This window comes from Eptesicus fuscus, chromosome 4 (genome assembly GCF_027574615.1).
Source record: "Eptesicus fuscus isolate TK198812 chromosome 4, DD_ASM_mEF_20220401, whole genome shotgun sequence".
Taxonomy (NCBI): Eukaryota; Metazoa; Chordata; class Mammalia; order Chiroptera; family Vespertilionidae; genus Eptesicus; species Eptesicus fuscus.
The window spans coordinates 14,087,628-14,113,274 of record NC_072476.1 but is presented as its reverse complement, the minus strand read 5'-3'; the positions used below and the strand labels follow the sequence as shown (position 1 = coordinate 14,113,274).

General features: G+C 53.4%; 2 protein-coding genes across 2 annotated transcripts in view; one reads left to right on the top strand and one right to left on the bottom strand.

The window, feature by feature from the left end:
- Positions 1–475: 475 nt before the first annotated feature.
- On the top strand, positions 476–7,718 carry UBALD1 (UBA like domain containing 1). The gene is made up of 3 exons (XM_008141631.3): positions 476–682; positions 4,060–4,119; positions 4,399–7,718. The coding sequence occupies exons 1-3, from the start codon at positions 563–565 to the stop codon at positions 4,750–4,752; spliced, it is 534 nt and encodes a 177-aa protein (XP_008139853.1). The 5' UTR covers positions 476–562; the 3' UTR covers positions 4,753–7,718.
- A 4,119-nt stretch (positions 7,719–11,837) lies between these two features.
- C4H16orf96 (chromosome 4 C16orf96 homolog) overlaps positions 11,838–25,647 on the bottom strand; it is a 37,272-nt gene continuing 23,462 nt past the window's right edge. The window contains exons 10-17 of the mRNA XM_028145626.2: positions 23,903–24,021; positions 23,139–23,201; positions 20,852–20,944; positions 19,758–19,905; positions 19,532–19,634; positions 14,345–14,407; positions 13,409–13,622; positions 11,838–11,982 (exon numbers count right to left, since the gene is read on the bottom strand). Coding sequence (XP_028001427.2) covers positions 13,450–13,622; positions 14,345–14,407; positions 19,532–19,634; positions 19,758–19,905; positions 20,852–20,944; positions 23,139–23,201; positions 23,903–24,021 — 762 coding nt within the window. The 3' untranslated portion in view covers positions 11,838–11,982; positions 13,409–13,449. The remainder of the gene's footprint in view (positions 11,983–13,408; positions 13,623–14,344; positions 14,408–19,531; positions 19,635–19,757; positions 19,906–20,851; positions 20,945–23,138; positions 23,202–23,902; positions 24,022–25,647) is intronic.

Genomic DNA, 25,647 nt, shown 5'->3' with positions numbered 1-25,647 from the left:
CAAGTGCGCGATGCGCTCGGAATGTTGGGGAGACTTGGAAGGCTTCCTGGAGGCGGTGGTTTTGAGCAGAGTTTTAAAGGGCAAATTTATTTATTCTCTGAATGAATATAGGCGCCTACTATTTGCCAGATCTCTGGGGCCTCGCCGCTTAGTGCTTCTGATTTGTGCCAAAACTGTTAGGGCCCTCTTCCCCAAAGGGTGCGCCCACGCACCAGAGGGATGCCAACCACACCCGGGCTCGCCAGGGTCTTGACAGAGACCTCTGGCCTCCGCCTGCCGACCCCCGTTAGTGCCAGGGCAGAGGCGCGGATGCCCAGCTCTCGTCACGGCCCGCCTCTGCACACAGTAGGTGCCCGGCGTCGGACAGTTGGGCCCACAGCCCCCGATGGAGCGCGGGCGGGCGCGGGCGGACTACATCTCCCAGCATGCCCCCCGCAGCCCCGGAGCCAGGCGAGGCTCGGTGAGTCAGAGCCGCACAGTAAATATTTGTATTAGCCGGAGCCGGCTCGCTAATGGTGGACGCGTGAAGCGGAGGAGCGGGCAGCGCGGCGTTGGTGGCGCCATGTCCGTGAACATGGATGAGCTTAAGCACCAGGTCATGATCAATCAGTTCGTGCTGACGGCCGGCTGTGCGGCCGACCAGGCGAAGCAGCTGCTGCAGGCGGCCCACTGGCAGTTCGAGGTGCGCGGCCGAGCGCCGGGGAGCCTGGGACCGGGGTCGGGGGCCCGTCCCGTGGAGCGTGTGCGGTGTGGACACGTGCGGTGCGCGCTCCGCGGGGGCCGGGGTGCGAGGGGGCGTGCTCTGGACCCGCTGTCCCGCGCTCGCGCGCTCGGGTCCGAGTCCCAGCGCGCTCACGCGGCGGGCTAGTCGGGCCTGGCGCCGCGGCCGAGTCGACGAGGCCCCCGGAAACGCCGCCCGCGCGGGGTGAGCGGGAGGGGCGGCTCGCCCCCTCCGGGGCTCCGAATCTCGGACCCTAAGTTCCTGGGCGGTGAGGATGCGGGGACCCCCACTTTTGTTCCGGCTAAGGCCAGGGCGGGGCGGCATTGGGGCCGGGACACAGTGGGGCTGGTGGCCGGAAGGAGGACGCCCCAGGCCTGGGTCGAGCGGGACATGTTCTACCCGCCTTCATTGCCCCCTCCCCGAGCCTCGGGGTTGGGTCTGAAGAGCCCTGGGGCCCACGGGCGGAGTCGCCCCGCGTGTGTGGGTCTGCGTGCCTAGTGGGCAGCCCAGAGGCGCGTGTGCCAACGTACATGTGCATTTGTATTTACGCACGCGCCACGCTGCGTGTGGGCATGTCGGCGAGTGTAAACACGCAGTCCACCTGGGGCGCGGGTGCGGGGTGTGTGCTCCGTGCACATACACGTCGCCGTGTTACAGCTAGTGGACATGCGTGTACACCCGAGTGTACGGTGCTGTCTTGGGGCCCTCCTCTGTTGGCAGGGGACTCTACCTGCAGAGTGCAGGCGTGGTGTGCGGTTCAGTAGCTTCAGCCCTCACCGCCTCCTCCCTACCCTACCCTCCTCCCCCCTTCGGCCCTCCCCTCCCCCCCCCCCTCGCCCCAGGCCTCCCTGACCCACAGAGCACTAGTGCCCAGGCTTGTGCTACCAAGAAGCTACCTTTCCTAACTCAGCTGCCCCAGAAATAATTCAAGGTAGCACCTAGGGATGAGGCCAGAGCCACTTGAGCTCCATTCCTCACGGGTGTAAGGGCCCCAGCCTCAGGCAGTTGTACTCTGTGCCCAGCAGGGGCCCAAGAGCCTTGTTCCCCATGGGGAGCCAGCCCAGGGAAGGTGTTTGGGCTTGCAGGAAGGACCAGGAGCCAAGAGAGCTTCCTGGGGGTTGGAAGGGATCAGAATTCCCAACTGGAAGTCGGGACAGTCTGAAGACGCAGTGGCCTATCCACCCAAAGGATCCTTGCTTCCTACCAGAGATCTGATGACTGTGTGGCCCTCACTCCAGAAGATGCTCTCTCGTTCTGGGAAGGTCGTTTCCCCTCTCTGGCCTCAGTTTTTTCCTTTGTAACTTGGGGGTGCAATAGCCCCCCACCCTCAGGGCTGGCAGCCGCACCCTGCAAGAAGCTCCCTAATCAGCCCGCTTGTCTCTGGGGCTGGATGTAGCAAAACTTGCAAAACCACATTCATGGCAGTTTGCTTGAATCCCATATCTGCATACATGGCTCCCTTCCTGCCTGGGGCTGGGCAGGCAAGTGTCCAGTGGGCAGGCACTCTCAGTCCAGCCCACAGAGCCTGGCAGTAGCTTGGTGGTCTCTCAGGCAGTGTAGGTTGGTGTTGATAGATCACAGGAATTGAAGATCACAGGAATTGAAAGTGTGGTTTTGAGGATTGAAATGTCTGGGGGAAAACTCTGATCTCAAGCAGGGGCAAGAGCAGCTTGTAGACTGGGGGCTCTGATGGCCCCCCAGGGGTAGGACCCCAGTGCCCCGGGTTCCCTGAGCCTCAGTTTCACCATCTGTAAAACGGGGATATGAATACAGGAAGGTTCACCCTAGGTGAAAATGGGTCATGAACCCCCACCCAAACCTTAGGTCTCAGGGTGGGAGTGAATGAGAGGTTCTTTATGGCTAACCCCCTTCTGCCTTCTATGCCCCAGCTGGCAGCCTACTGGCTGAGGGTCTGACCTAGCCAGCTGGAGGCTGTCTTTTTGGGTCATATTCTCTGTGATTCAGGTGTTAATGGGGACAGTGGCTGCAGGGAAAGGAGGAACTTCTGTCTGCTTTAAGGGGTGGGGCAGATGTTTCTCCCTGAAATTCTCACACTCAGTGGCCTTTGGAGCTACTGTTAGGAGAAGAATGGTTTGGGTGTGACCTTGGGGCTCCATGGGTGGGGCTGAGGGTCATGAGGAGGTGCTTAGAGATCAGTACTCGCCTTCCCCTAGCTCCCACACCCTATTTGGTGACACAGGTGGGGTTTTTCAGCAGGAAATGCCCAGAATAATTCATTTGATTGTACTTTAAGAAAATTACAAAAACCCCAGGGAAACCCTGGGAGCCAGGTTAGGTTTCTGGGTATGTTAGGAGCGGGGGAGGGGGTGGGCAGTGTAGGGCTGTGGGGAGGCCAATCTGAGGGGGGAGGGGGGTGATGGGAAGAATGAGAATGGCAGGGGCTGCTTAGAGCTGGGCCTGGGACTTGGCAAGGCCTGCCAGACCCTTCACACACTTGACGCTTTCCCTCACCAAGCACTTTCGCAAGAGCAGCTGGTTTCCTTATTTTCTTTGACGCCCTCCTGCAGGGGCTGAGCCAGGACACACCAAATGCCAGCACCTCCCTGGGGGCTCTTAGAGGCCACACTGGAGCCCCCTCACTCCAGTCCCCAGGGCCTCCAGATGAGCTGGTCTGACCCAGGCCAGCTCTCATCCCCCTTTCCTCACAGTCTTGGGTGTAAACCCCACCTCTGCCATCCTCCTGCTCTGTCACCTTGAGAACATTCTGCTGGAGACTCAGGTGAGCGGGGCAGGGAGTGCAAACCCAGACCATCCTACTTAACTCTGGCTCTCCCAGCTGGAACCACAGATTTTAGGAGGTCGAGGATGCAAGGGAGGGAACTTGGAAGCTACCTAGTTCAGTCTCTTTGTGGTGCAGATGGAAAAAACTGAGGCCCAGACAAGGGTGGAGTTCCTTGGTCAGCCAAGGAGAGGGACAGATGGGTCACAGACTTGACATCTAGGGGCCTTGGCTCAGAGATGAGGAAACAGGCTCAGAGAGGAGTAGGGGCTTACTGCCCATGGAGTTATAGTTGGGCTGAGGTCTCTGGGAGGCCTTTCCCCGTGAGACTGACCAGGGTACTACCTGCCACCCAAGTCACAGTGCTGACACCAGGTATGTGCAAATTGGAGGCCCCTGGTGTCCAGATGGCAGACATTCGTGAGGGTCTTCACCACCCACCGTGCCTGCCCAGGGTTCCCAGGTGCCTCCTTGGGAGGTGGTAAGGCTCGAGTGGTGACAGGCCCAAGGTGGCATCAAGTCCCAGAGAGCCTGGGAGGAACGGTAGCAGCAGGGTCGGGAAGGGCCTGAGGGTAAGCTTGGGCTTTTCTCCCCACAGACGGCCCTCAGCGCCTTTTTCCAGGAGACCAACATTCCCTACAATCACCACCACCAGATGGTAAGTGTCCCCTATGGCCTCAGGGGCAGCTGTGGCAGGGGTCTCCGGTGTAAGCTGCAGTGGCTCTTGGCCATGGAGGGGCCACTGGGACAGGACCTTCTCAGAGCCACCAGCAGGTGTAGCAGGCCAGCCCATTTCAGCACCGTACCTTTCCTTTGTGAGCCCCTGACTGGTGGACTGGGGGGCAAGGGGCATGTGTCTCCAGCTAGGAGCCATTGGGATATTGGGGGCCTCCCAGAAAGAGTGCTCACCCCTCCCTCTCTGCTCTCCTCCCCACAGATGTGCACTCCCGCCAACACCCCTGCAACGCCCCCCAACTTCCCAGATGCCCTCACCATGTTCTCCCGTCTCAAGGCCTCTGAGAGCTTCCACGGTGGCGGCAGCGGCAGCCCAATGGCTGCCACGGCCACATCACCCCCGCCGCACTTGCCCCACGGTGCCACCGGCAGCTTTGCAGCGCCCAGCTGGCCAATGGTGGCCTCACCCCCAGGGGGACCACAACACCACCAGCCGCAGCAGCCGCCCCTGTGGACTCCAGCACCCCCTTCCCCCGCGTCAGACTGGCCACCCCTGGCTCCCCAACAAGCTGCCTCAGAACCAAGGGCCCACCCTGCCATGGAGGCTGAGAGATAAGGGAGGCCCCTCCCCCCTCCCGGAGGCCAGGACCCCGTGGGGCGGGGGAGAAGACATCTCCACTGGCCCCCTTTACCCTCTGCCTGCACCCCCATTCCCTGGAGCCCTGGAGGGGAGAGACTGGACCCCCTGTGCCAGCACTCAGGCTGCCCGCAAGTATGCAGAAGTGCAGGCATGCAGCACCCAGCTTGCATGGATATGGTTCAGATCACCTGGGTGCTGGTGGACAGAACTTCAGAGACCAAACAGTCTTTCCCAGAGGACTCCCCCACGTCAGGAGGCTGCGGACACTTGCCTCGCTCCTACCGGAGACTTGCCTGGCTCCTACCGTGGAGCTCCTTGGGGGCAGGCAGGCCTAGATCCCCACCCTCGGGAATGCAGAGCCTTCTCCGCATGTGTGCGTGTGGCTGTGTCTGTGTATTTATACGTATGTTACTCAAGAAGCAACCTAGTTTATGGGGCAGCTGGACTTTGCATGTTAGAGTGAGCCCTGAGTCCCTTGCCTGCTGCCCCCTCCCCAGGGCCCTCTTCTCTCCCCCCACTCAGCAGCCAGCCTTCCTGTTCCCTGCAGAGAAAAGGATTGTGGGAAACTCCAGGACTCTTCCCACCCATCCCCCAGTGCCTGCCTGCTGGGACTGCCTGCATGCCTTGCCCAGAGCCCGGGGTACCCCATACCTATTTCCTTTCCCCCTTTTAACAAAGGAGAAGAAAGAGTTCCAAACCACCACCAGGCTCTGTGGTCTTGCCTCTTATCCTAAGCTTTGCTGCCAGCTGGCTCTTTGTGGGGGGAGGGCACAAACAGCCCAGAACAGAGGGCTACCCTCCAGTCCCGCACTGCTCCTATGTGTTGCTGTCTTTTCATCCACAATATGCACTGGAATCTTCCCCCCTACCCAAGGCTTTTCCCATGAAGTTAGTTTCTGGCCTGTGTTCCCAGAATCCCAGCCTCCGTCTACCCACCCTTCCCCCTTCCTGGCTAGAGGGATCCAGACCTCCAGGGCTAACAACTGCCTTCCGGTCTGCTGGAGTTTCACATAAAGACCTTTCTTCCTGTCTCCAGGCCCCAATGGCTCGCTGAGGGCTGGACCCTCAAGCCCAACCTCCAGCAAACTTGCTGGGTGGGGCAGGGCCTTCCCCTGGGGAGGCACCGGCCACAGTCCTCAGGCTTAAATGCAGAGCCAGTGAGGGCTAGGGACAGGACCAGGCTGGGGCAGAGTCCATCCAGTGCTCAAACCATTGGTCATTAAGGAGACAGGCCACTCTGGGGCAACAGGCAGTGGATCTGGGCTGCTTCTGAACAGGGCTGGGCAGGTACCTACTCTAGCCCCAAGGAAAAGCCAGATGCCCCACACTGCCCTGGGCTACCCACATGGGGTAGAGTGCCTGGGGCCCTCTGCAGTTCCTCACTCTCTAATCGGGGAGCAGCCCCGTGCACAGCCCCGTCTGGGCACCTCCGTCGTACGTGGATTGTGCCTGGCTTGGAGAGTTGCTTCTGTTTCAGAAGGCCTCCTGCCAGACAGGCCTTGGCACCACCATTAGTCCTCTTGTTCCCAGGGATGGGGCTGTGCTTCCCAACAAGGATGCCTCTACCCAGCTTTGTCTCCACCCACATCCTGGACAGGCTCTTGACGCAGCCCACCTGGGATGACTGTTTACTCTGGTTGTCACTGAAGACCGACCTCTGGGACCCCACTTGAGCGGCTGCTTACATTCCGGAAGTGTGTCCTCACCTTGAAACCCACTTTCCAACAGCCTCTCAGTTCCAGAGAGGACACAGCTCTGCATGAGCAGCAGCTTCTTTTGGATGGAAGAAATTCTCAGGAAATTGGCACATATACCCCCACCCCCACCCCCACCCCCCCTTCAAGTGGTAGGAAAATGCTTTGTAGAGGCAAGCATTTTTGGGTTATCAGCTGTGTGGGGTGAGCAAGCCTGGGCTCTCCCAGCAAGCTAATTACTGGGGTGGCTGTATGTTATGGAACAATAGGAGACGGTGCACCATCTAGAACTTGCCGTCCTGGAGAAAACAGGGCTGGACCCCAGGCAGGCCCCTGTGACCTGTATGTGCACCACACCCTCACTGCTCAAAGTGGTCCTCAGGCTAGCAGCATCACCTGGGGCTTGTTAGAGATCAGACCTCAGGGCCCAGTTTGAGAAATGTCCCCGGTAAGTGCTGGTCTGTTGGAGGTGAGGCCCATTTTTGTTTCTGGGGGCCATGTGGGCTGAGCCTGGAGGTCCCAGGGGGTCACATTAGGCTAGAAGGGATTTGAGGTTCCTGTAGACATTGGTGCTGGATCACTCTACCACGTGGGCATCCTGTGCACTGTGGAATGTCGGCCAGCATCCTAGTCCCTACCCAGTAGATGCTAGTAGCACCCCCAGGTGTGACAACCAAACTGTCTATAGATATGGCGAAATGTTCCCTAGGGGCAAAATCTTCCCCTTCCTCATGGAGAGTCTGCTCAAGGCTGGTCCCATGGCTGGCTACACAGCAGACCCTCCTGGGGGCTCTGAAAAGACAAGCCCCCCCAGATTCCTGGGCCCAGTTTCAGAATTCCTGGGGTGGGGGTGGCCCTGACAGTATAGTTCTATATTTTTTTAAATAAGTTTTTATTGAGTTTTAGAGAGAGAGGAAGGAAGAGGGATAGAAACATTATTGATCGGCTGCCTCCTGCATACCCTTCTCTGGGGATCGAGCCCACAACCCAGGCATGTGCCCTGACCGGGAATAGAACTGCCACCTCTTGGTTCATAGGTTGATGCTCAACCACTGAGCCACACTGGCCAGGCCTGACAGTATAGTTTTAAACACTCCCAGAATATTGTTGATTGACTTGTGAACAAGTTAAAAACCATTCAATTAATTGCCCTAGCTCCGTGGTCTGCAAACTGTGGCTCGCGAGCCACATGCGGCTCTTTGGCCCCTTGAGTGTGGCTCTTCCACAAAATACCATGGCCTGGGCTAGTATTTTGAAGAAATGGCGTTAGAAGAAGTTCAAGTTTAAAAAATTTGGCTCTCAAAAGAAATTTCAATCGTTGTACTGTTGATATTTGGCTCTGTTGACTAATGAGTTTGCCGACCACTGTCCTAGCCGGTTTGGCTCAGTGGATAGAGCGTCGGTCTGCAGACTGAAGGGTCCCAGGTTTGATTCCAGTCAAGGGCATTTGACATGCCCGGGTTGCGGCCTCAGTCCCCAGTGCGAGGGGTGGGGTTGGGGGGCTGTGGGGCCGTGCAGGAGATAGCTGACCAATGATTCTCATCATTGATGTTTCTATTTCTCTCTCCCTCTCCCTTCCTCTCTAAAATCAATAAAAAAAATATTTTTAAAAAATTCCTTAAGAGCTATTAATGAGAAATAAAGTTTAAAGAAATAAAAAACATTCAATTGCACACTTTAAAAGATTGGCATTGTAGCATGTTAATTATGTCAAAGCTGTTTTTAAAGGTAAAATAGCTCCCAAGTGCTTCCCACCCAGCACATACTTTTCCCAGCCCCCAAACTTACAAAGCATAAGGGTTCCTTGGGTGCTTGAGGCAACTGTTCTGGAAGAGGGCCCATTGATACAATTTTTAAAAAGTGCACCAGGCAAGGTGGGACCCAGAGCAGGAGGAAGCAGAGGGCAGGGCTGGAGCTGGAGCTGGGGACTCGGGTACTTTCCCGCAATGCAGAGAGTGGCCCTGCCAGGTGTGCCTGGAGACCCCTGGCTGAGCATCTCCAGGCAAGGTTATGGCTGCAGAAGTGAGCTGGCCAAACTCAAGGGGAGCCAGAGGTGGGCCTATACAGATACCACAAGTCCTCAAACAATGTGACCCAGAGAACCAGGAGGCATCAATAACTCTATTACGTATTCAAGTGTAAACAGGCTAAAAAGTAAAGGTGCTGGAATACGAATGGAACAGATATTTACAGCCAGGTTCAGCTGAATCTCAGATGACCCTCAGGCACCTCCTGGGAAAATTGGCCTTGTCACCTCAAAGTCCACCCTCTTCTGGGCTTGGTCACCTACATGACCACCAGACTTGAGCTTCAAATGACTGTTTCCAAAATTCCACTTTAAAAACACCATTTGCATCCATGAAGTTGCTTAAAGGAATGTGATTTGAGCTCTGTATCTCATTTCTTTTTTATTTATTTATATATTTTATTGATTTTTTACAGAGAAGAAGAGAGAGAGATAGAGAGTTAGAAACATCGATGAGAGAGAGAGAAACATCGATCAGCTGCCTCCTGCACACCCCCTTCTGGGGATGTGCCCGCAGCCAAGGTACATGCCCTTGACCGGAATCGAACCCGGGACCCTTGAGTCCGAAGGCCGACGCTCTATCCACTGAGCCAAACCGGCTTCGGCTGTATCTCATTTCTGAAGAGGGATGTGGCAGCATTTGGGAATGACGACCTGGCCTCCCCAGGACAAGAAGTGGCTGCACCCTCTGGTCTGCCATTAAAAGTGGGGGGCATGGTTGTCTTAGGGAGTTGCAAACTCACAGTCCCATAAGTGTGCTGTTTGGCTTGCATAGTGTGTTGTGTGTTTTTTTATCTGCCAACATTTTCAAATGAGGATAGTTTACATGAAATCCTCACTTCTGTCTTATCTTGGAAATTTGTAACATTGAAGTTCCCTCATGGCTGCAGCTGGCTGAAGCGGACCATCACAGTGAGGACACAGCCACTCCACTGGCCACCAGAATGTGTGTGTGTGGCAACTCCTGTCTTGTCTTGGAATCAGGTGGAGTCTCTGACTTTGGATGTAAATCCCTGCTCTGTGGGGTGGGGGTGGGGAGGGCCCTGGTGGGTGAGTGGTGACTCTAAAATGCTTTCTGTGGGCAGGCAGCGCTCCTCCTTCACACAGCTTTACAGAGAGAAGGGCTTGTTCCCCTGCAGTATTCTCTGGACGACAGGGACGCTCCCAGGGCTGCTGAGGGTCCCCAGGGCCTTTCTAGGGTTTGCTGAGAGCACATTGTGCCTCAGAAGAAAACCGCGCTGTCCCTAAGGCTGGCCCCCAAACCCAGTGGGCAGGGCTGCTGGGGCCCGAGATCTCTGAGGGGCTTTTCATAGCAGGACTCATTTGAGGACAGATTGGCTTTGACTCCAGTTGCTTCCCAGTGTCGGGGAGGCTGCCTGGGTTGGGCCAAAAGGAGATATTTTGAGGCAAAGCCGTTTCCAATTTCTACATTTGGAAAGGTCTCTGGTTGCTTAGGCACAGCTTATGATTGGGCAATATACATATTTCAAATGAGCCTTAAAAGAACACCACTCTTTTAGGGGTGGGGGTGCTAGGTCCTCTTCCAGGGCGGCCGAGGCCTCATCAATGGCACAGTACGAGGTGCTGGGAGCCTGTCAGCAGAGTTCTGCTCTGCTTTCTGGGGCCATTTCTTATCTGGGGAATAACAGCTGCTAATACTGGTGGGGACATTTTCTATGGATCCTGGTGAAGCCATGAGCAAGAGGAGGAAGGAGGAAAGCCCTTCTCTGGCAATTGTGTGGGGGTTTGGAGGCTGTCGGCCTAAATCCATACAAAGGGGTGAAGCCAGCCAAGATAACGGTGATGGGGGACCAGCGTGGGCTGCTTTCAGAGTCCCTGCACAGAAGGCACTGCCTCTGCCACCTCTGGCAGCCTGTTTTCGGGTACTGGGGTGCCTTTCCCATGCAGGTCAACTTGTGTGGACCACATGTTTGCTGTCGTCATTGTTTATACCTTAGGGTTAATGAGTTCATGGTCATTGAAAAAGAGAAAATGTTTAGTGACCCTTTAACTTGCATCGGTGGGTTGTGGGACTGGGTTTGGGGGTGCAGGGTGGTCACACAGCATCTCCATTCTGGCAGCACCTCAAGGCATGACCCTCTGCTTGGCAAGAGGCATTTTCTTCCCTTTCCTGCAGGCTCATTCATGCAGCCCTACATACCTGGCCACCCCATATGACTTCCACCTCATATGACAATTTATCTGTCTTAAAACTGAAAGTTCCAGAGCCCTCTCCCCTCACTCTCAGGCAGACTAGGCCAGTTGGGTCACCTTACTTCCCATCCAGCCTGGCCCTGCCACTGTGTCCCAGGCTAGGGCTGTGGTCCCCTTTGCAGAGGAGGAATCTAGACCTAGGGCCCTCCGAAATCCCCATTCTGCTGACTCCACCCTTGTTCTGTCCGCTCCCCAAGCGCCTTCCCCTGCTGGGATGGGGTGGGACACCCTCCTGAGGCAGCTGCTCTGGCAGTGGGCACAGCACCTCCCCTCCAGTTTTCAAGGCCTTCAGGTCCCACCCCGTGGGGCTGGGATCAGGGAGGGGGAGTTCTGCAAGGATTCTGCCTGCATCTCCACCTGGGACCAGAGCAAAGGCCAGCTTCCCCCACCCCAGGGGGAGAGGACTGTCATTTTCAGGATTGCTCCTGGCTGGCTGCAGTTGGGACTGTGGTTTCCCACCTTCCAGAGCATTGAGGGGTCTGTCAGAATGCAAACGGTTACACAGTGATTCCTGGGCCTCACTCCACTCCCTCGGCTACAGGAACCAAGTAGAGCACTGATTCTGAGAAATGGCTGAGAAGGCAGCTTTGAGGACCTGAATGGAGATTGATATGAGGGGCAGGGGATGGCGAGCCCAGGTGCCTGTGGGTGCCCTCATGTCAGGGTGTCCGGGGACAAGGCTGGCATGGGAGCTTTCCCAGGAACCCAGCTTCCTGTTTGCCAGAGCCCAGGCCATATCTCCCTTTCTTGCCTCAGAGAAGTCCAGGCTCTTACCTGTATACAGCATCCAAGGATGGCCTTGTGGGTGGGGGCTGGAGAGCTGAGGCCTCACTGTTACCTTGGGTAAGTCACACCAGAGTCCCTGCCCACAGACCCCTGATCTGTCTACCATACAGGCCTGGGGCAGCTCAGGGCACTTTGCCACAGTGGGAAGTATGACGGAGGAGGGATGGTTGGTTGCAATTCTCTGCTGAGGGTCAGCCATCGTGGTTCCAGTGGCTCTGGGAGGGTGACCCTGGCATGTGGCCAAGGAGGGACCAGCAGGTTCACACACTCAGGCAAAGCCACCCCCACAAAGGACACTGGGTCTGTCACCCACATACACAGTCAGAAAAGTGAAAGGTGAAAGATTTTATTCTGGGGAGGAGTTGCCAAAAATACTCATCTGTGATAGGGGGTGGGTGGGGATGGAGGCTGGGGCTTCAGCGCCAGTGTCTGCCCAGGCGGCATACACCTGGGTCAGGAAGAGCTTGGCCCCATATGGACACAGTCCTTGGAGAGAGAAAAGAGAAGTCAGGGCTGGGAGTGGTCACCAGTAAGGAGCTGGGGGACATGAGGAAGGGGCAGGCACACAGTGTCCCTGGACTCGAATGGCCACCAGGAACTCTCTATGCCAGTTCCCTGGCAGAGCCTTGAGCCCTCCAGTGCCCGCCCCCCAGCAGACCGCCCCCCAGCAGCTCACCCCCCACCTCACTCCCAGGGGCCTCTTGTGGATGGTGGGGGGGGGGGGTCGTCATGGTCTGATACTACAGAGGGAAGACTTTTTCAGCCTGTGAAATGTGATGGAGTATCAGAAGTACACAAAGGGCAGACAGAGCACAACTGGACAAGTGAGGGAGTGAAAGCCCAGAGGGAGAAGGGAGGGAGGGATAAGCCACCCAAGGGAAGAAATCAAGCCAGGCGTGGACTCTGCAGGCCCGCAGGCAGGTGTGAGCTCAGCTCTGCGACCCGACAAGGGCCACTAAACTGCCAGCTCGGAATGTTCTGACCTCCCAGTTTGCTCTGTTCCACCAAGCACATAAGCAGTTAGCATGGGAACCAGACTCGCCTCGCAGGCGTGCAGGACCCAGCCCTGGATGGGACAGAGCAATCCTGGACTATTCCAAGGGCATCGCTCCAAGTCCCTCAGGGATTCGCCAGAAGTAAATACAGATAACCAATTTCTTTAAACATTCACTTCATAAAGTAATTACAGTGGAAATGATCAATACACTTTTTTTTAAAAAAAATGCATGCAGTAACCTTTGGTTCCTATGAGAAAATTAGTCCTGGTAGAAATGATGGCCCCCAAAGAAAATGGACAGTGGCTGGAACTGGAACTGGAACTGATAATGATGAAATCATTTCAGCAAAGTAGAAAGGAAAGTGTTTTTAAACCACTTTAACTGTGCTATACTGAAAATTGGTCAAGGAGCCCTGACCAGTGTTTCTCAGTGGTTAGAGTGTTGGCCCGAGCACAAAAGAGTTATGGGTTCAATTTCTGGTCAAGGGCATGTACCTGGGCTGCAGGTATCATCCCCGTCCTGGTGGAATCACATGTGAGAGGCAACTAGTCAATGTGCCTCTCTCACATCAATGTTCCTTCCCCCACCCCACCCCTACCCCGCCCCACTCTCTCTAAAAATCAATAGAAAAATAGCTTTAGGTGAGGATTAGCAGAAAAAGAATTGGTTAAGGGACTAGATTGGCTTAGTGGAAAATTCAACCTAGAAAGCTGTGCTCTTCATGTAGGCTAAGAAGGAATGTGTTGTATTTTTATGCAGAGTGATAACAGCCACTAGGTCACAATGAATCCCTTATGGAGACCCCCTCCCCTATGTCCAGGGCCCCTGCACATTCCCCAGGCCAGGCTCAGGGCCTGGTCTTGGCTGGCAGGGGGAGTAGAAGGGATGGTGGGGGCACAGGGTACAGGGCTCACGGGTGGTCGGGCTCCTAGGTGGGCTGCGTGCTGGCTCGGGACTAGAGGCGCTGAGGCCTTGGATGCCTGGTGGACCCTGAGGCCTGCTGGGGGTCCTGCAGGTTTGGCATCAGCGGAGGCAGCAATGGCAAGGGTGGCAGAGATGGAGTCTGAGCTGGTGTCGTTGAGTGGGGGCCTGAAGTCTCTGAGCGGATGCTGGCACTGGAGCGCAGGGCTGGGAGGGGCAAGAGAGACCCATGATTTGTCCTAAGAACATTCTGGGTAGAGGCTGGCCTGACTAAGGAGCGGAGAAACCCTAAGCTGGAAGTGCTTCATCACAGCTCATCCAGTCGGCAAGCACTCTAAACCTCTGGGGTGAGGGGTGACCCAAGATAAAGCACACCAAGAGTGGAGCACCCGGAGGAGTCCTGGCTCTGGCATTCCTCAGCCCAGGGTCGCTATGCCTCAGCTCCCCCTCTTTCAAATGGACTGGCAGTGCCCACCTGCCCAGCTGGGATAAGGACAGATCAGAAGGGAGAGAGTGCTTTGTCCGCTGTAAAGTGCCCACGAATGCCTGGTACAGGGCGATATGAATCGGGGGAGCTCAGTTCCCCAGCCTGGTCAAGGAGCCTTGACTGGGGGAGGGCGGGGGTCATGCCCTTTTACAGCTCACAGGGCTCCAGCAGAGAAACACCGGAGAACCAACGGGCTCCCTTATCCCACCTTTGCAGCCAACTGGCCACTTGGGAAAAGGTAGCCGGCCTAGGTGCCCAGGCCAGGAAGCCAGACTGAAGAGTGAAGCAGGAGCCCCGAATGGGAGCTAGGAGCTGGATGCTGGGTGGGGGCCACTCCAGAGCATTGAGAGATGTACAAGGTGGGGCAGGACAGCCCCAGTCTGGGACTGGGGCCCAATCAGAATCCCAATTGGGCCAGCGACTTGGGAGAACAGGTACTCACGGGGGCAGATGACACCAAGGCGCTCATATAGGTTTCGAGTCGGGGGACGTGGAACCTTTACAGCTTAGTGGAAAAGAGAGGGGAAGAGACAGGAATGGGTGGCGGCTCTTCCAGACATCTGCCCCCCCACCTCCCTGGAGCCCCCATCCTGTCCTCTAGCTCCTGCAAAGGCCTTTTCAGTCTGTTGGGACTGCCATTTCCCAGGCCACCCCCACCCCGTGAATACACCTGACCGCCCCCCCCCCCCCCATTTGTGTATGGAAGGACCATCCCGCCCCACCTTCTTGAGCTTCTTAAATCTAAGGTATCAGAAAAAAGCTTTTTGAAAGTAATTCAAGGCCCGGGAGGAGACATTAAGATACAGGTGAAATGTTGGCAGGACTACTTACAGGTTAGATGTCTGGCAGTTCTTTAGATCTTCCCACTCCACTGAGGGCCAGACCATCATAGTGCCCCCACCCCCATCTTCCTGTCTTTCATCTCGTGTGTGCATTTTTTTTCACATAACATAAAATTAACCATTTAAGGGGAACAATTCAGTGGCATTAAGTTCATTCACAAGGTTGTGCAATCATCATCTCCATCTAGTTCCAGAACATTTCATTATCCCAAAAGGAAACCCCATACTCATGAGGCAATCATTCCCTATTCTCCCCTCTTCTCCAGCCCCTAGCAACTGCTAATCTGCCTTCTGTTGCTGTGATTTGTCTGTGCTGGATGTTTCATAGCAGGGGGATTATACAATATGTGGTCTTTTGGGTTTGGCTCCATCCTCCACTTTTGAACCCAAGAACCACCATGTCTAGCCATCCAGAATCCAGACCAAAAGCCGCTGCAGAAGAGGACATGGGAATGTGCCGTAAAAGAGGCCATGAGAGCGAAGATGGAGGGATGAAGAGGAGAGGGGAGGTCCAGTAGGCAGCCAAGCAGGGCACAGGCAAGAGTTACGGGGCACCAAGCTCCTTCCTGTGCGGGACACCAATTGTTCCTTCTGCCTGAACAGCTATGTCCTGACAATTCCTGCCTCAAATGTCCCTTCCCAGAGAGTCCTTTAGACACCCACTCAACAGGGACCTCTCCCTGGTCATTCTTCCCCCCATTCCCCTGTTCATCTAATTTACTCACTGACTTATGACTTGTTCATTTACATTTCACCATCCCTCATGGAGTAAAAACTCTAAGGGAGCAGTCACTTCATTTTGATTACACTGAGTTTTCCCAGCGGCTTCTGAAACACACCTGACACTGAAGGCTTAGCAATGACCTGGGCCACGTGGCAGCAGGAGGTGCCACACGGATCGCCTTGAAGAAAGAACCTGGTGTTCAGCTGCAGGAAGCACAGCAGTGAACAGCCTCCACCTGTTAGCACCTTGGAGTCTGTTATCCCTTCAGGGTCTGTTAGCACTTCCAACCAATGACGGGAGCACAGGGCCTGGCCATCTGCTGGGCTGTCTGCTCAGAAGCTCCCCACTGGGCTGGCCTGGACCTCATCAAGTCTGTGCACTGTCTGAGGGTCTCTTCCTGCTCCCTTCCTTCCCTTCTTCCTCTGTTAATGCCCTTCCCTTCCAAACCTCTTGTATTCCTAACTGTCGCAGAGCCTACAAACTCAAGGACCCAATTGGCACCAGCTTGATTCCCCATGAGCCTCTGGGATCCATAGTTTGGGTCATGTCCCTCGAACCTGAGTTAAGAACCACCACCTGTGTGCTTGATGGGTTCTGCAAAAGAGCAAATGCCTGGCTGAGGGGTGCTCCCGGGCCTCCACTCTGATTCCCAGTTGGCACCTGTATCCCTCCATGAGTCAGAGATGGGACCTGCCAACTAGCCGACCAATAAGACTGTCAAATTGCTTCCTTTCAAGGTAAGGGATATGGACCCAGGGCACAGGTTCCAAATGGAGACACAGCGAGGCCAGGGAGCCCAGCTGCTGACCCGGCACTGTCCTTGACATCCCCCGCAACCTTGGACTCTACATGTCCAGACCCGAACTCACCACCTGACCCCAACATCCGCTCCTGCTGGGCTCTTCTCTGAGCTTTCCCACCTCTGCATCAGCCAGGAGACTCCCAACGGGAGGGAACACTGAGCCCTGGCAAATAGGAAAGGTTCTCCAGGGGTTCCAGGCTGAGCACAGTGTGGGCAGAGGCCAAAGGCAAGAATAGCTTGGCTCATGAGAGAGAGCGAGAACAGTTCCATGAGGTTGGATGGAGGGGACAGATAAGGCAAGGGGGGTAAGGGACCCTGGAGATCAGCCAAGGCGTCTGGACTCTGAGGACAGTGCCCTCCTAGATGCCCATGTCCTAATCCCCGGAATCTATGAATACACCACCTTATATGGCAAAGGGGACTTTACAGATGTGACTCAATTAAGAAATTTTGACACATGGAGATGGTTAGAGTCCTTATGAGGGAAGCTCAGAGAAGGAGATGTGAGAATGGAAGCTAAAGTCAGAGTGATGCCCTCTGAAGATGGAAGAAGGGGCCACGGAATGCAGGAGGCCTCTAGAAGGTAGAAACAGCAAGGAAACAGATTCTTCCCCAGAGCCTCAGAAGGAACCAGCCCTGCTGACAGCTCGATTTTAGCCCAGAAGACTCGTTTCAGATTTCTGACCTCAAGAACTAAGACAAAATGTTGTTTTAAGCCACTCAGTTTATGATAATTCCTTACAGTAGCCCCTCTGAACTGGGGAGGGGCCTGGCCAGAGGTGTGTTTTAGGCAGTTCACCCAGAGCTGGTGGGGAAGGTGGAGGCTAGAGACCAGTCTCCCACTTCCTCAGTTCTACCTTCTGCCTCTGTGCCCCTGCCATCGCTTCTTCCCTGAGTCCTGCCCATGCTTAGCCTTCCATGGAGATTCTCCAAAAGTCCAGCCTACTGACTACCAGCCTCAGCATGCCCACCGCCTCCTGCTGGGGCATCACTCACTGGGGATCAGGTGTTCCTCTGCCCTGAGATCCTGACCACAGTACAGGCATCTGGGGACCACAGGCTGGCTGGATACCCCTCAGTACCCCCATGGGGCTGACAAAGGCTGAATGCACAGCAGGATACAGTAGAAATGGGATGAACAGATGAATGCATCTGTGACCAGGCTGGACCAGGGCGGGACTCACACCAACTAGTTGAGGTTTAATAATAATTGTTTTGGATTAAAATGTTCTCTTGAGTAAATAAATGAGTGCTAAGAGCACACTGGTCAAAATATCTGGCCACAGGTAAGCTTCTAATTGATTTTTGTTGTTGTTAATCCTTACCCAAGGATATATATTTTTAAAAAATATATTATTGTTTTCAGAGAGGAAGGGAGATAGAGAGAGAGATAGAAACATCGATGATGATAGAGAATCATTGATTGGCTGCCTCCTGCATGCCCCCTACTGGGGATCAAGCCCACAACCCGGGCATGTGCCCTTCACCAGAATCGAACCTGGGACCTTTCAGTCCAAAGGCCAATGCTCTATCCATTGAGCCAAACCGGCTAGGGCCCAAGGATATTTTTTCCATTGAATTTTAGAGAGTGGAAGGATGGTAGGGAGAGGGAGACAGAGAGAGAAACATCTGAATGAGCCCTAACTGGGGCCAGGGATCGAACCTGCAACCCAGGTACATGCCCTTGACTGGGAATTGAACCTGTGACCCTTAGGCACGCAAGCCGATGCTCTAACCACTTGGGAACATCTCCAGGGTGATCCTAATTGTTTTTTAATGCTAGACTTTGTTGCCTTCAAGCCGGATAAAGCAGTTGAGATATCATGATACCGTCTACTTTGCTGCTATGGGTCTTGAGAATGAATGAGCCATGCCCTTTCATCTGGATGGAGAGGAGTGTTGTCTGTTGAGTGAGTGGGGTTGAGGGCCAGGTGTGTAAGGTTATCCTGGTCCCTCCACCAAGGCTGCCCTTACCTGCTCATATGTGCAATGCCTCCCCGGTTGTTGTATGGCCTGGCAAGAAGTCAGGCTCATTAAATATTAGCCACCATTGTTATTATCCTGCCTGTTGATCCCTGAAGCTCACCCTGAGTCTCCTCCCAACAGCATCCTCTGCCAGGCACCTGGAAAGGAGCTGTTAACCCTGCAGGCCACATCCTTGCTCCAGGAGGGACATCATAGGGTTTAAGATGGTAGCCTGCCCTCCTGGACCAGAGGGAGGGCCTTTAATAGGTTGAAGGGTGGCCCTCTGTAGACCTGTGAATGTAACCTTATTTGGAGAAAAAGTCTTTGCGGATATAATTAAGTGAAGGATCTTGAAATGAGAGCCTCCTGGGTTAAGCTGGGCTTTAAATCCAATGACACATGTCCTTAAAAGAAACAGAAGAGGAGAATAACAGGGAGAAGGCCATACAAAGATGGAGGCAGAGACTGGGGAGATGCAGTCACAAGCCCAGGAAGAGAAGGCACTCCTTTTGGTCTTGCTAGCCCAGTGCTGGAGCTGAATGGTGGAGTCCCTGGGAGAAGCCAGCTGGAGCCAGGGCCTCAATACTACAGCAGCCAGAGCATTGATTCCACAAGTGTGACAGACTCTCCCCCAGCCCAATCCTAGCGCATCCTTGACATTAGAACACAGGCCTCCAGAGTCTGTCCACATCCTCTTCATCACACCCAACCACACCCCAATCTCTGCACCTCAGGTGGACTCACCTTTCTGAGTGCCCCACTATGCCTGGCTTCCCCAGGGTCTTTGCACCTGCTATTTCTCCCACCTGGACTGCTCTCCTCCCGCTTGACCCCTTCATCCAGTAAAACCCTAGTCCCTCTTCAGATGCCTCAGGGCAGCATCCAGTCCCTCTCCCTGGACTACTGTCCCTTGTTATAACTCTCGCATCACCAGCCCAGCATCCCATCTCTGGGAAGGCCACCAGCATCCTTCCCCAAACCTGCACACTTGGTCACAACTGTCCTAGCCACCCCTTCAGGCCAGCTGTTCTTCCTCACCTTCGGTTATCTGCTTATGGTGTTTCTCCTACTCATGTGGAGACTCCAGGGGACAACCATCTATTTTGCTCCCCTGTGTCTCCCTGGCACCTGGCTCAGTGCCTGGCATACAGTAGGACCCCATTTTTGCAAGTGGCTGTGTGAGGACGCCCCAGTCAGGGATCATGCCAGCCCTGGACCCTGCCTGCATTTGCTCATGCTGACCAGCAAAGCCAGGACACCAGGCAGGGGTGCCCAGGAATGCCTGACGCCCCTCACCAGCCAGCTCCTTCTCCACGCTGGTCAGTGGCCGTGCCCCTTCCTGGTTCTCCATTCGGCCCTTGTACAGGATCCCATCCACTCCCAGGATGTCCACCTCGGCCTGTTGGAGGGCCCAGGCCCCAGGTAAGGGAGTGTCTTTGAGCCTCTAGTATACACAGAGGCCCAGCAGACAGAGCACGGCTCCCCAGGGGTCACCCACCACCCGGGCTGCGGCCAGACTCACGGTATCATAGTCCAACATCTCGGGGTCCCCATAGGGATAGAGTGTTGTCAAGTTATATGACTTGAGTTTGAGGTTGGCATCATTCCCAGGACCGTCATGCCAGTTCCGGTCTCCAAGGTTCTGGAGCTGCTGGAGCTGCTGCTGTTCCCTGGGGCAGAGCAGGAGGGTCAGCAGCCACCTAGACACCTCTGCCCCCGAGGAGCCTAAGGACAGACCCTGAGGGCCTGGCCAGTAGCAAGAGAAGACTGGAATTCCTTCCAGCTGATTCTGGGTGGTGCAGCCAGGCAGGCCTGGGGCCTGGTGGGCAGATAAAGACAGGCACAGTGGGGACAGAGAAAAAAATCGAGCCCTACATCCTCCAGACCTCAGCCGCTCCTAGAAGGAGCCTGCCAAGTGCATGCTCTTAGCCTCTTGCTTTCCAGAAGGAATCAGGCAAGGGAAATGAGGGCAGGGGCACAGGCCCCCAGGTGTGGCTCTGGTTATTGTTTAGCTGTTATTCCTCATCTGGGGGGGTGGGGAGCACCAGGAAGCTGGATGTCCGGAGGGTGAGGGATGGAGCTGGGACCCAGGGAGCCAGCTGGGTCTGTTGGAAACCCTCAGGTTTAGATGCCAGCTCGGCCACTCACCACCTGTGACCTTGGGCAGGTTGCTTAAGGTCTCTGAGCCTCAATTTCTTCAACTATGAAATGGGATGATAGTAGAATATACCTCAAAGGACAAGTGTAAGGATTTAATGAGCTTAGGTATGTCTAAGTGCTTAGCACAGTGTCTGCCCGGCCACAGCAAGCCTCACTGTCATTCACATCCTCTAGTGGGAAGTAGGCATATTCATCCTATTTCATAGGGGATTATGAGATTCAAATGAGAAACCCTTCCCTAGCTCATAATAGATGCCCAATAAATATGTCCATTCCTTTCCTCTGTGGTCAATTCACACGCCTGTCTGTTTGCCCTAGCCACTGTCCTGAACATTTCCCTTGCAGATGGCTGGCAATGCCTTGGGATAGTCTTTGGATCCTGGGACTACAGTTTAGGTTTCTGCAGGGATCCTGGGTCCTGAGTGACTTCCATGGGTAGACCCCCAGTCTGCTCACCTCATCTGTTGCCGCTGCAGGTACTCGTAGCTGTTGGCACTAGATGGCCGCAGCCGCGACAGCAGGTGGGCTTTGCGGATGGTGATGAGATGTCTGTTGGAGAACAAGAGCTCAGTGGAAGGCATGTGTGGCCAGCAGAGGGCAGTGGGTTCCCACCTCCTCCCGGAAGCCACCCTCAAACTTGGCCTGAAATGAGGCTGCCCTACAAGGGCTCTGGGGAACCCTGAAAATCTTTCTAAGTCATAAAAAACAATTGTTCCAATTATAAAAGTAAACACCAAACACAGACTGGAGGGGGCCAGAGCCTGGGGGTAGAGGGAGGAGAATGGGAGTGACAGTGATTGGGTAAGGGGTTTCCTTCTGGGGTGATGGAAATATTCTGGAACTAAAGGTGGTGGCTGCACAACAGTGTCAATGTTCAAACTGCTCTAAAATGGTTAATTTATGTTATGTGTATTCTACCTCAATAAAAGTAAAAATAAAGTAAAACAACCCTGGCCAGTGTTCCTAGTGGTTAGAGCATTGGCCTGAGCACCACATGGTCTCGGGTATGATTCTGGGTCAAGGGCACGTACCTGGGTTGCATGTTCAATGCCCAACCCTGGTCCGGGTGTGTGTGGGAGGCAACCAATAGATGTATCTCTCTCACACCAATGTTTTTCTGTTTCTCCCCTTTCCTCTCCTCCCCCTCTTTCCCTTCCACTCTCTCTAAAAATCAGTGGAAAAATATCCTCCCATGAGGATTAACAAAAAAATAATAATAATTTTAAAAATAGTCCTAGCCAGTTTAGCTCAGTTGATAGTGTTGGCCCACAGATTGAAGAATCCCAGGTTCGATTCCAGTCAAGGACATGTAACTGGGTTGCAGGCTTGATCCATGGCCCCGGTTGGGGCATGTGTGAGAGGCAACCAATTGATGTGTCTCTCTCCCATGGATATTTCTCTCTCTCCATCTCTCCTCTTCCTCCCTTCCACTCTCTCTAAAAAATCAATGAAAAAATATCCTTGGGTGAAAATTAACAAAAAAAATGCCCTAACTGGTTTGGCTCAGTGGATAGAGCATCGGCCTTCGGACTGAAAGGTCCCAGGTTTGATTCCGGTCAAGGGCATGTACCTTGGTTGCGGGCACATCCCTAGTAGGAGGTGTGCAGGAGGCAGCTGATTGATGTTTCTCTCCCATCAGTGTTTCTAACTCTCTATCCCTCTCCCTTCCTCTCTGTAAAAAATAAATCAATAAAATATACTTAAAAAAAGAATTAACAAGAAACAAATAAAAAGAATACTGTAACTGGATATCTGTTCTTCGAAAGAAAAATCCTGGATATAGCTCCACAGCCCCCTCCATGAATTTGGACTGTCCATGAGGGTGCTGATGAGCGTCAAGGGTCACCAGGACCTGACTAACACGGGGAGATCTTGTAGTGCCCATGGGCACCTCAAGATCCTGGCTCTTAAACCATGTTAGAGTATTGTTTGGTGGCTCTGAGTTACCATATAACCCAGCACTTCCACTCCCAGGTTTACATCCAAAAGAATTGGAAACAGGTGTTCAAACAAATATATGTTTTCATAAAGGCTAAAAGGTGGAGACAACCTATATGTCCATCAATATATAAATGGATCAACAATATATGGTCTATCCTTACAATGGGCTATTTATTATTCAGTCACAAAAAGGAAGGAAGTGCTGACACATGCTACAGCATGGATGAACCTCAAAAACATAATGCTCAGTGGAAGAAGCCAAGCACAAGAGACAACATGTTGTATGATTCCATTTGGTTGTCAGAGGCTACGGGGAGGGGGCAATAGGAGTGACTGCTTAATAGGTCTGGGGTTTCCTTTTGGGATGATAAAAATATTTTGGGATTAAAGTGGTGGTTGCATATTATGAACTAATTGCCACTGAATCACTCACTTTAAAATGGTTAACCTTATGTTATGTGAATTTCACCTCAATAAATAATTAGATCATAAAAATACATGCAAAAAAAGTCCCACAAAGTTTTGCTTTTCCCTATAGTTTCCTTCCATTATTTTTCTTTTGGAGTTGACCCAGTCCCTGGAACGGTGGGCACCAGACAGGGCTGATGAAGAAAGGAAGGGATGATGGTGGCCTGCCCAGGGACAGGAAGCAAATGAAATGATGTCTACAAAACATGTATGTGGATGTGCATATAAAGGATGTTTCTAGAACACTGCAGGCACATAGAGTGTGTATGTGTGTCTTTCTGTTTGTCCAAAAGAGAGAGGGCGAGCACAGATGCCCCCCGGCGACTGTACTCACGGGCCAGTCATCATCTCCACCGGCCGGTCACAGGAAATGCATTTCACCCGCTCAAACAGCTTCCTGGAAGACATCCACTCATCAGCTGTGGCACCCCAGTCAGGCCTGGGGCTGCCCCTTTCCCAGGCAGTGTTTGGGGAGTCTGCAGGTCTGTCTATGCCTCAGGGCCAGGACTTCCCCTCACATCCTACACCCACTGGCCTGGCCCAGCTCAGCTTGGCTTTGCTGACCCCCATTTGTGGCTTCCTGGAGCAGAAGTGGGGAATAAAAGTGTGTGTAGTGCATCTTCCTGCCCTAAACATAATGGAGGTCTTTAAAACCAGAGACCTCTGGAAAGCTCACCATCCCAGTAGGCATTTGGGGAATGAGGGGTGATCTGAGGACAGGAACCCCTCTTTGTCTGGGTGTGCTGTCTCGATGGGAGTAGGGGACCTTCTTCAGTTCCCAGGTCCATCCAGGCTCCACTTGCATGTCTCCTTCCCTCTCTCAACTCCTCATAAGTGGCAAAAGGGCTTTGGAGCAGATGTGCTCCTGAGTCCCTCTGCCAGCCAAGGCCAGAGCTGCCACCTCTGAGCGCCTGGGTGCTCTCAGGCCTCATCCCAACCCCTTTCCACACCCAGCTGGGAAGTCCCGCCCCCTCTCCCCACATCCACAGGTCTGAAATTCTTGCTTCCAGAATCCTCTGGGATCCCCCTCCACTTCCCTCCCCAGAGAGAGGGTCCCCCAGCCTTCACAAGCTCCACCCCTACCCAGGAGGGGCTCACTTCCTAAAGCCGGCAGCGCTATCAGGGTCGAATCGGAGGCCTTCAATTAGCAGCTTCCTGACTATTTGCCAGACCTCATTTATGTCTTTCTTTAGACTGTCCAAATCCTTGCTGATCAGCTGGAACAACCAAAGGGGGGAAAGAGTGTTTAGTCAATTAATTCACATGCTGCTTCGCTCCAGAAAAGGATTTGCAGTAACTGCAAAGTGACACAGAGAATAACAAGATTAAACAGAAAAAAGTGAGGTGGTTAAGGAAAGGGACCTGACAAAGCTTGGGTTAAGGTTCATACCCCTAATGCATGCTAATGCTAGAGGGGAGCTGCCAAGTAAACTTCCCAGCAGCCAAGGCAAAGAAACACCATCAGGTCCTGCCTCCAAATGATAAAACCAACCCTATGCTCAACTACAGGCCTGCAGGCCCGAGAAACATTTCTCCCAATGGTCCCCAGACAACTAATATTCACACATTCAACACATTTACTGAGTGCAAAGTACTAGTATACATTCAATGGCTTTAAATACATTCACGGAGTTGCGCAATCATCACCACAACAATTTTAGAACATTTTCATCACTCCCAAAGAAACCTCATACCCATTAGCAGTCACCCCTCACTTCCCCCCAGTCCTGTAAGGATAGGCAACCACTAATCTACTTTCTGTCTCTATAGATTTTCCTATTCTGAACATTTCACATAAATGGAATCACACAACCTGTGGCCTTTTTTGTCTGGCTTCTTTCCCTGAGTATAATGTTTTCAAGGTTTATTCAGGTTGTAGCATTCCTTTTTATGGCTGAATAACATTTAATTTTATGGCTAACCTATATTTTGTTTATCCATTCACCCACTGATGGACATTTGTGTTGTTTTCACTTTTTAACAATTATAATGCTGCTATGAACATTCTTGTACAAATTTTTACATAGACATAAGTTTTCATTTCTTTTGGGTAGATACCTAGGAGTGGAAATGCTGACTGGTATAGTAATCCTATGTCTAACTTTTTAAAAAACCGCCAGACTGTTTTCCACAGTCAGACTTCTGAATTTTTACAGTGTTCCTTCCAGTGCCCAAATTTTGGTCTCTAAACACCATTCCCCACTAAAAGGAACCAGGACTCCATAGCAAATACAGCTGACTCAGGTCTCAGGAAGGGAATGTTGACAATAAGCCTGTGACCTCTTGTCATTTAAGAAAACAAGACAGTTATACGGTGACAGAAGGTTAAGTCAAAGGGCTCAGAAGCTAGTTCACAGGCCAAAGATGAGACCATGTGAGTGATAAAATAAATAGTAACTTAATTGACTGAGTGAATTCCTAATATAGTTAAAAACCCTGGGTTCGTCACGACTGGAGCCTTGACCAACTGGAAGTCAATCCTGCAGTCAGCACTGGGTTGCCATGGCGATCCAGCACTGACTGCTATGGCTGCAGGCAGGGTGACCCAGCACTAACTGCTGAGGGGGCTGCGAATCAGGCCTGGAGAGAGGCCTGAAGAGAGAAGCAGGGTCTGATCCATAGCCTGTGTGGCAGCTGTTGATCAGCACTTGCCTCTCTCTCTCTCTCTCTCTCTCTCTCTCTCTCTCTCTCTCTCTCTGGGCCGGGTCAGCAGTCGTGCCTCCATTTCTCTCTAGGCCTCCACCGGGGCTGCTGATCAGCCCTGCCTTTCTGATCAGGCCCCATTGATAGACCCAGAGATGCTGACTGGCATAGAAACTGACCAATCAGAACCAAATCTTGGT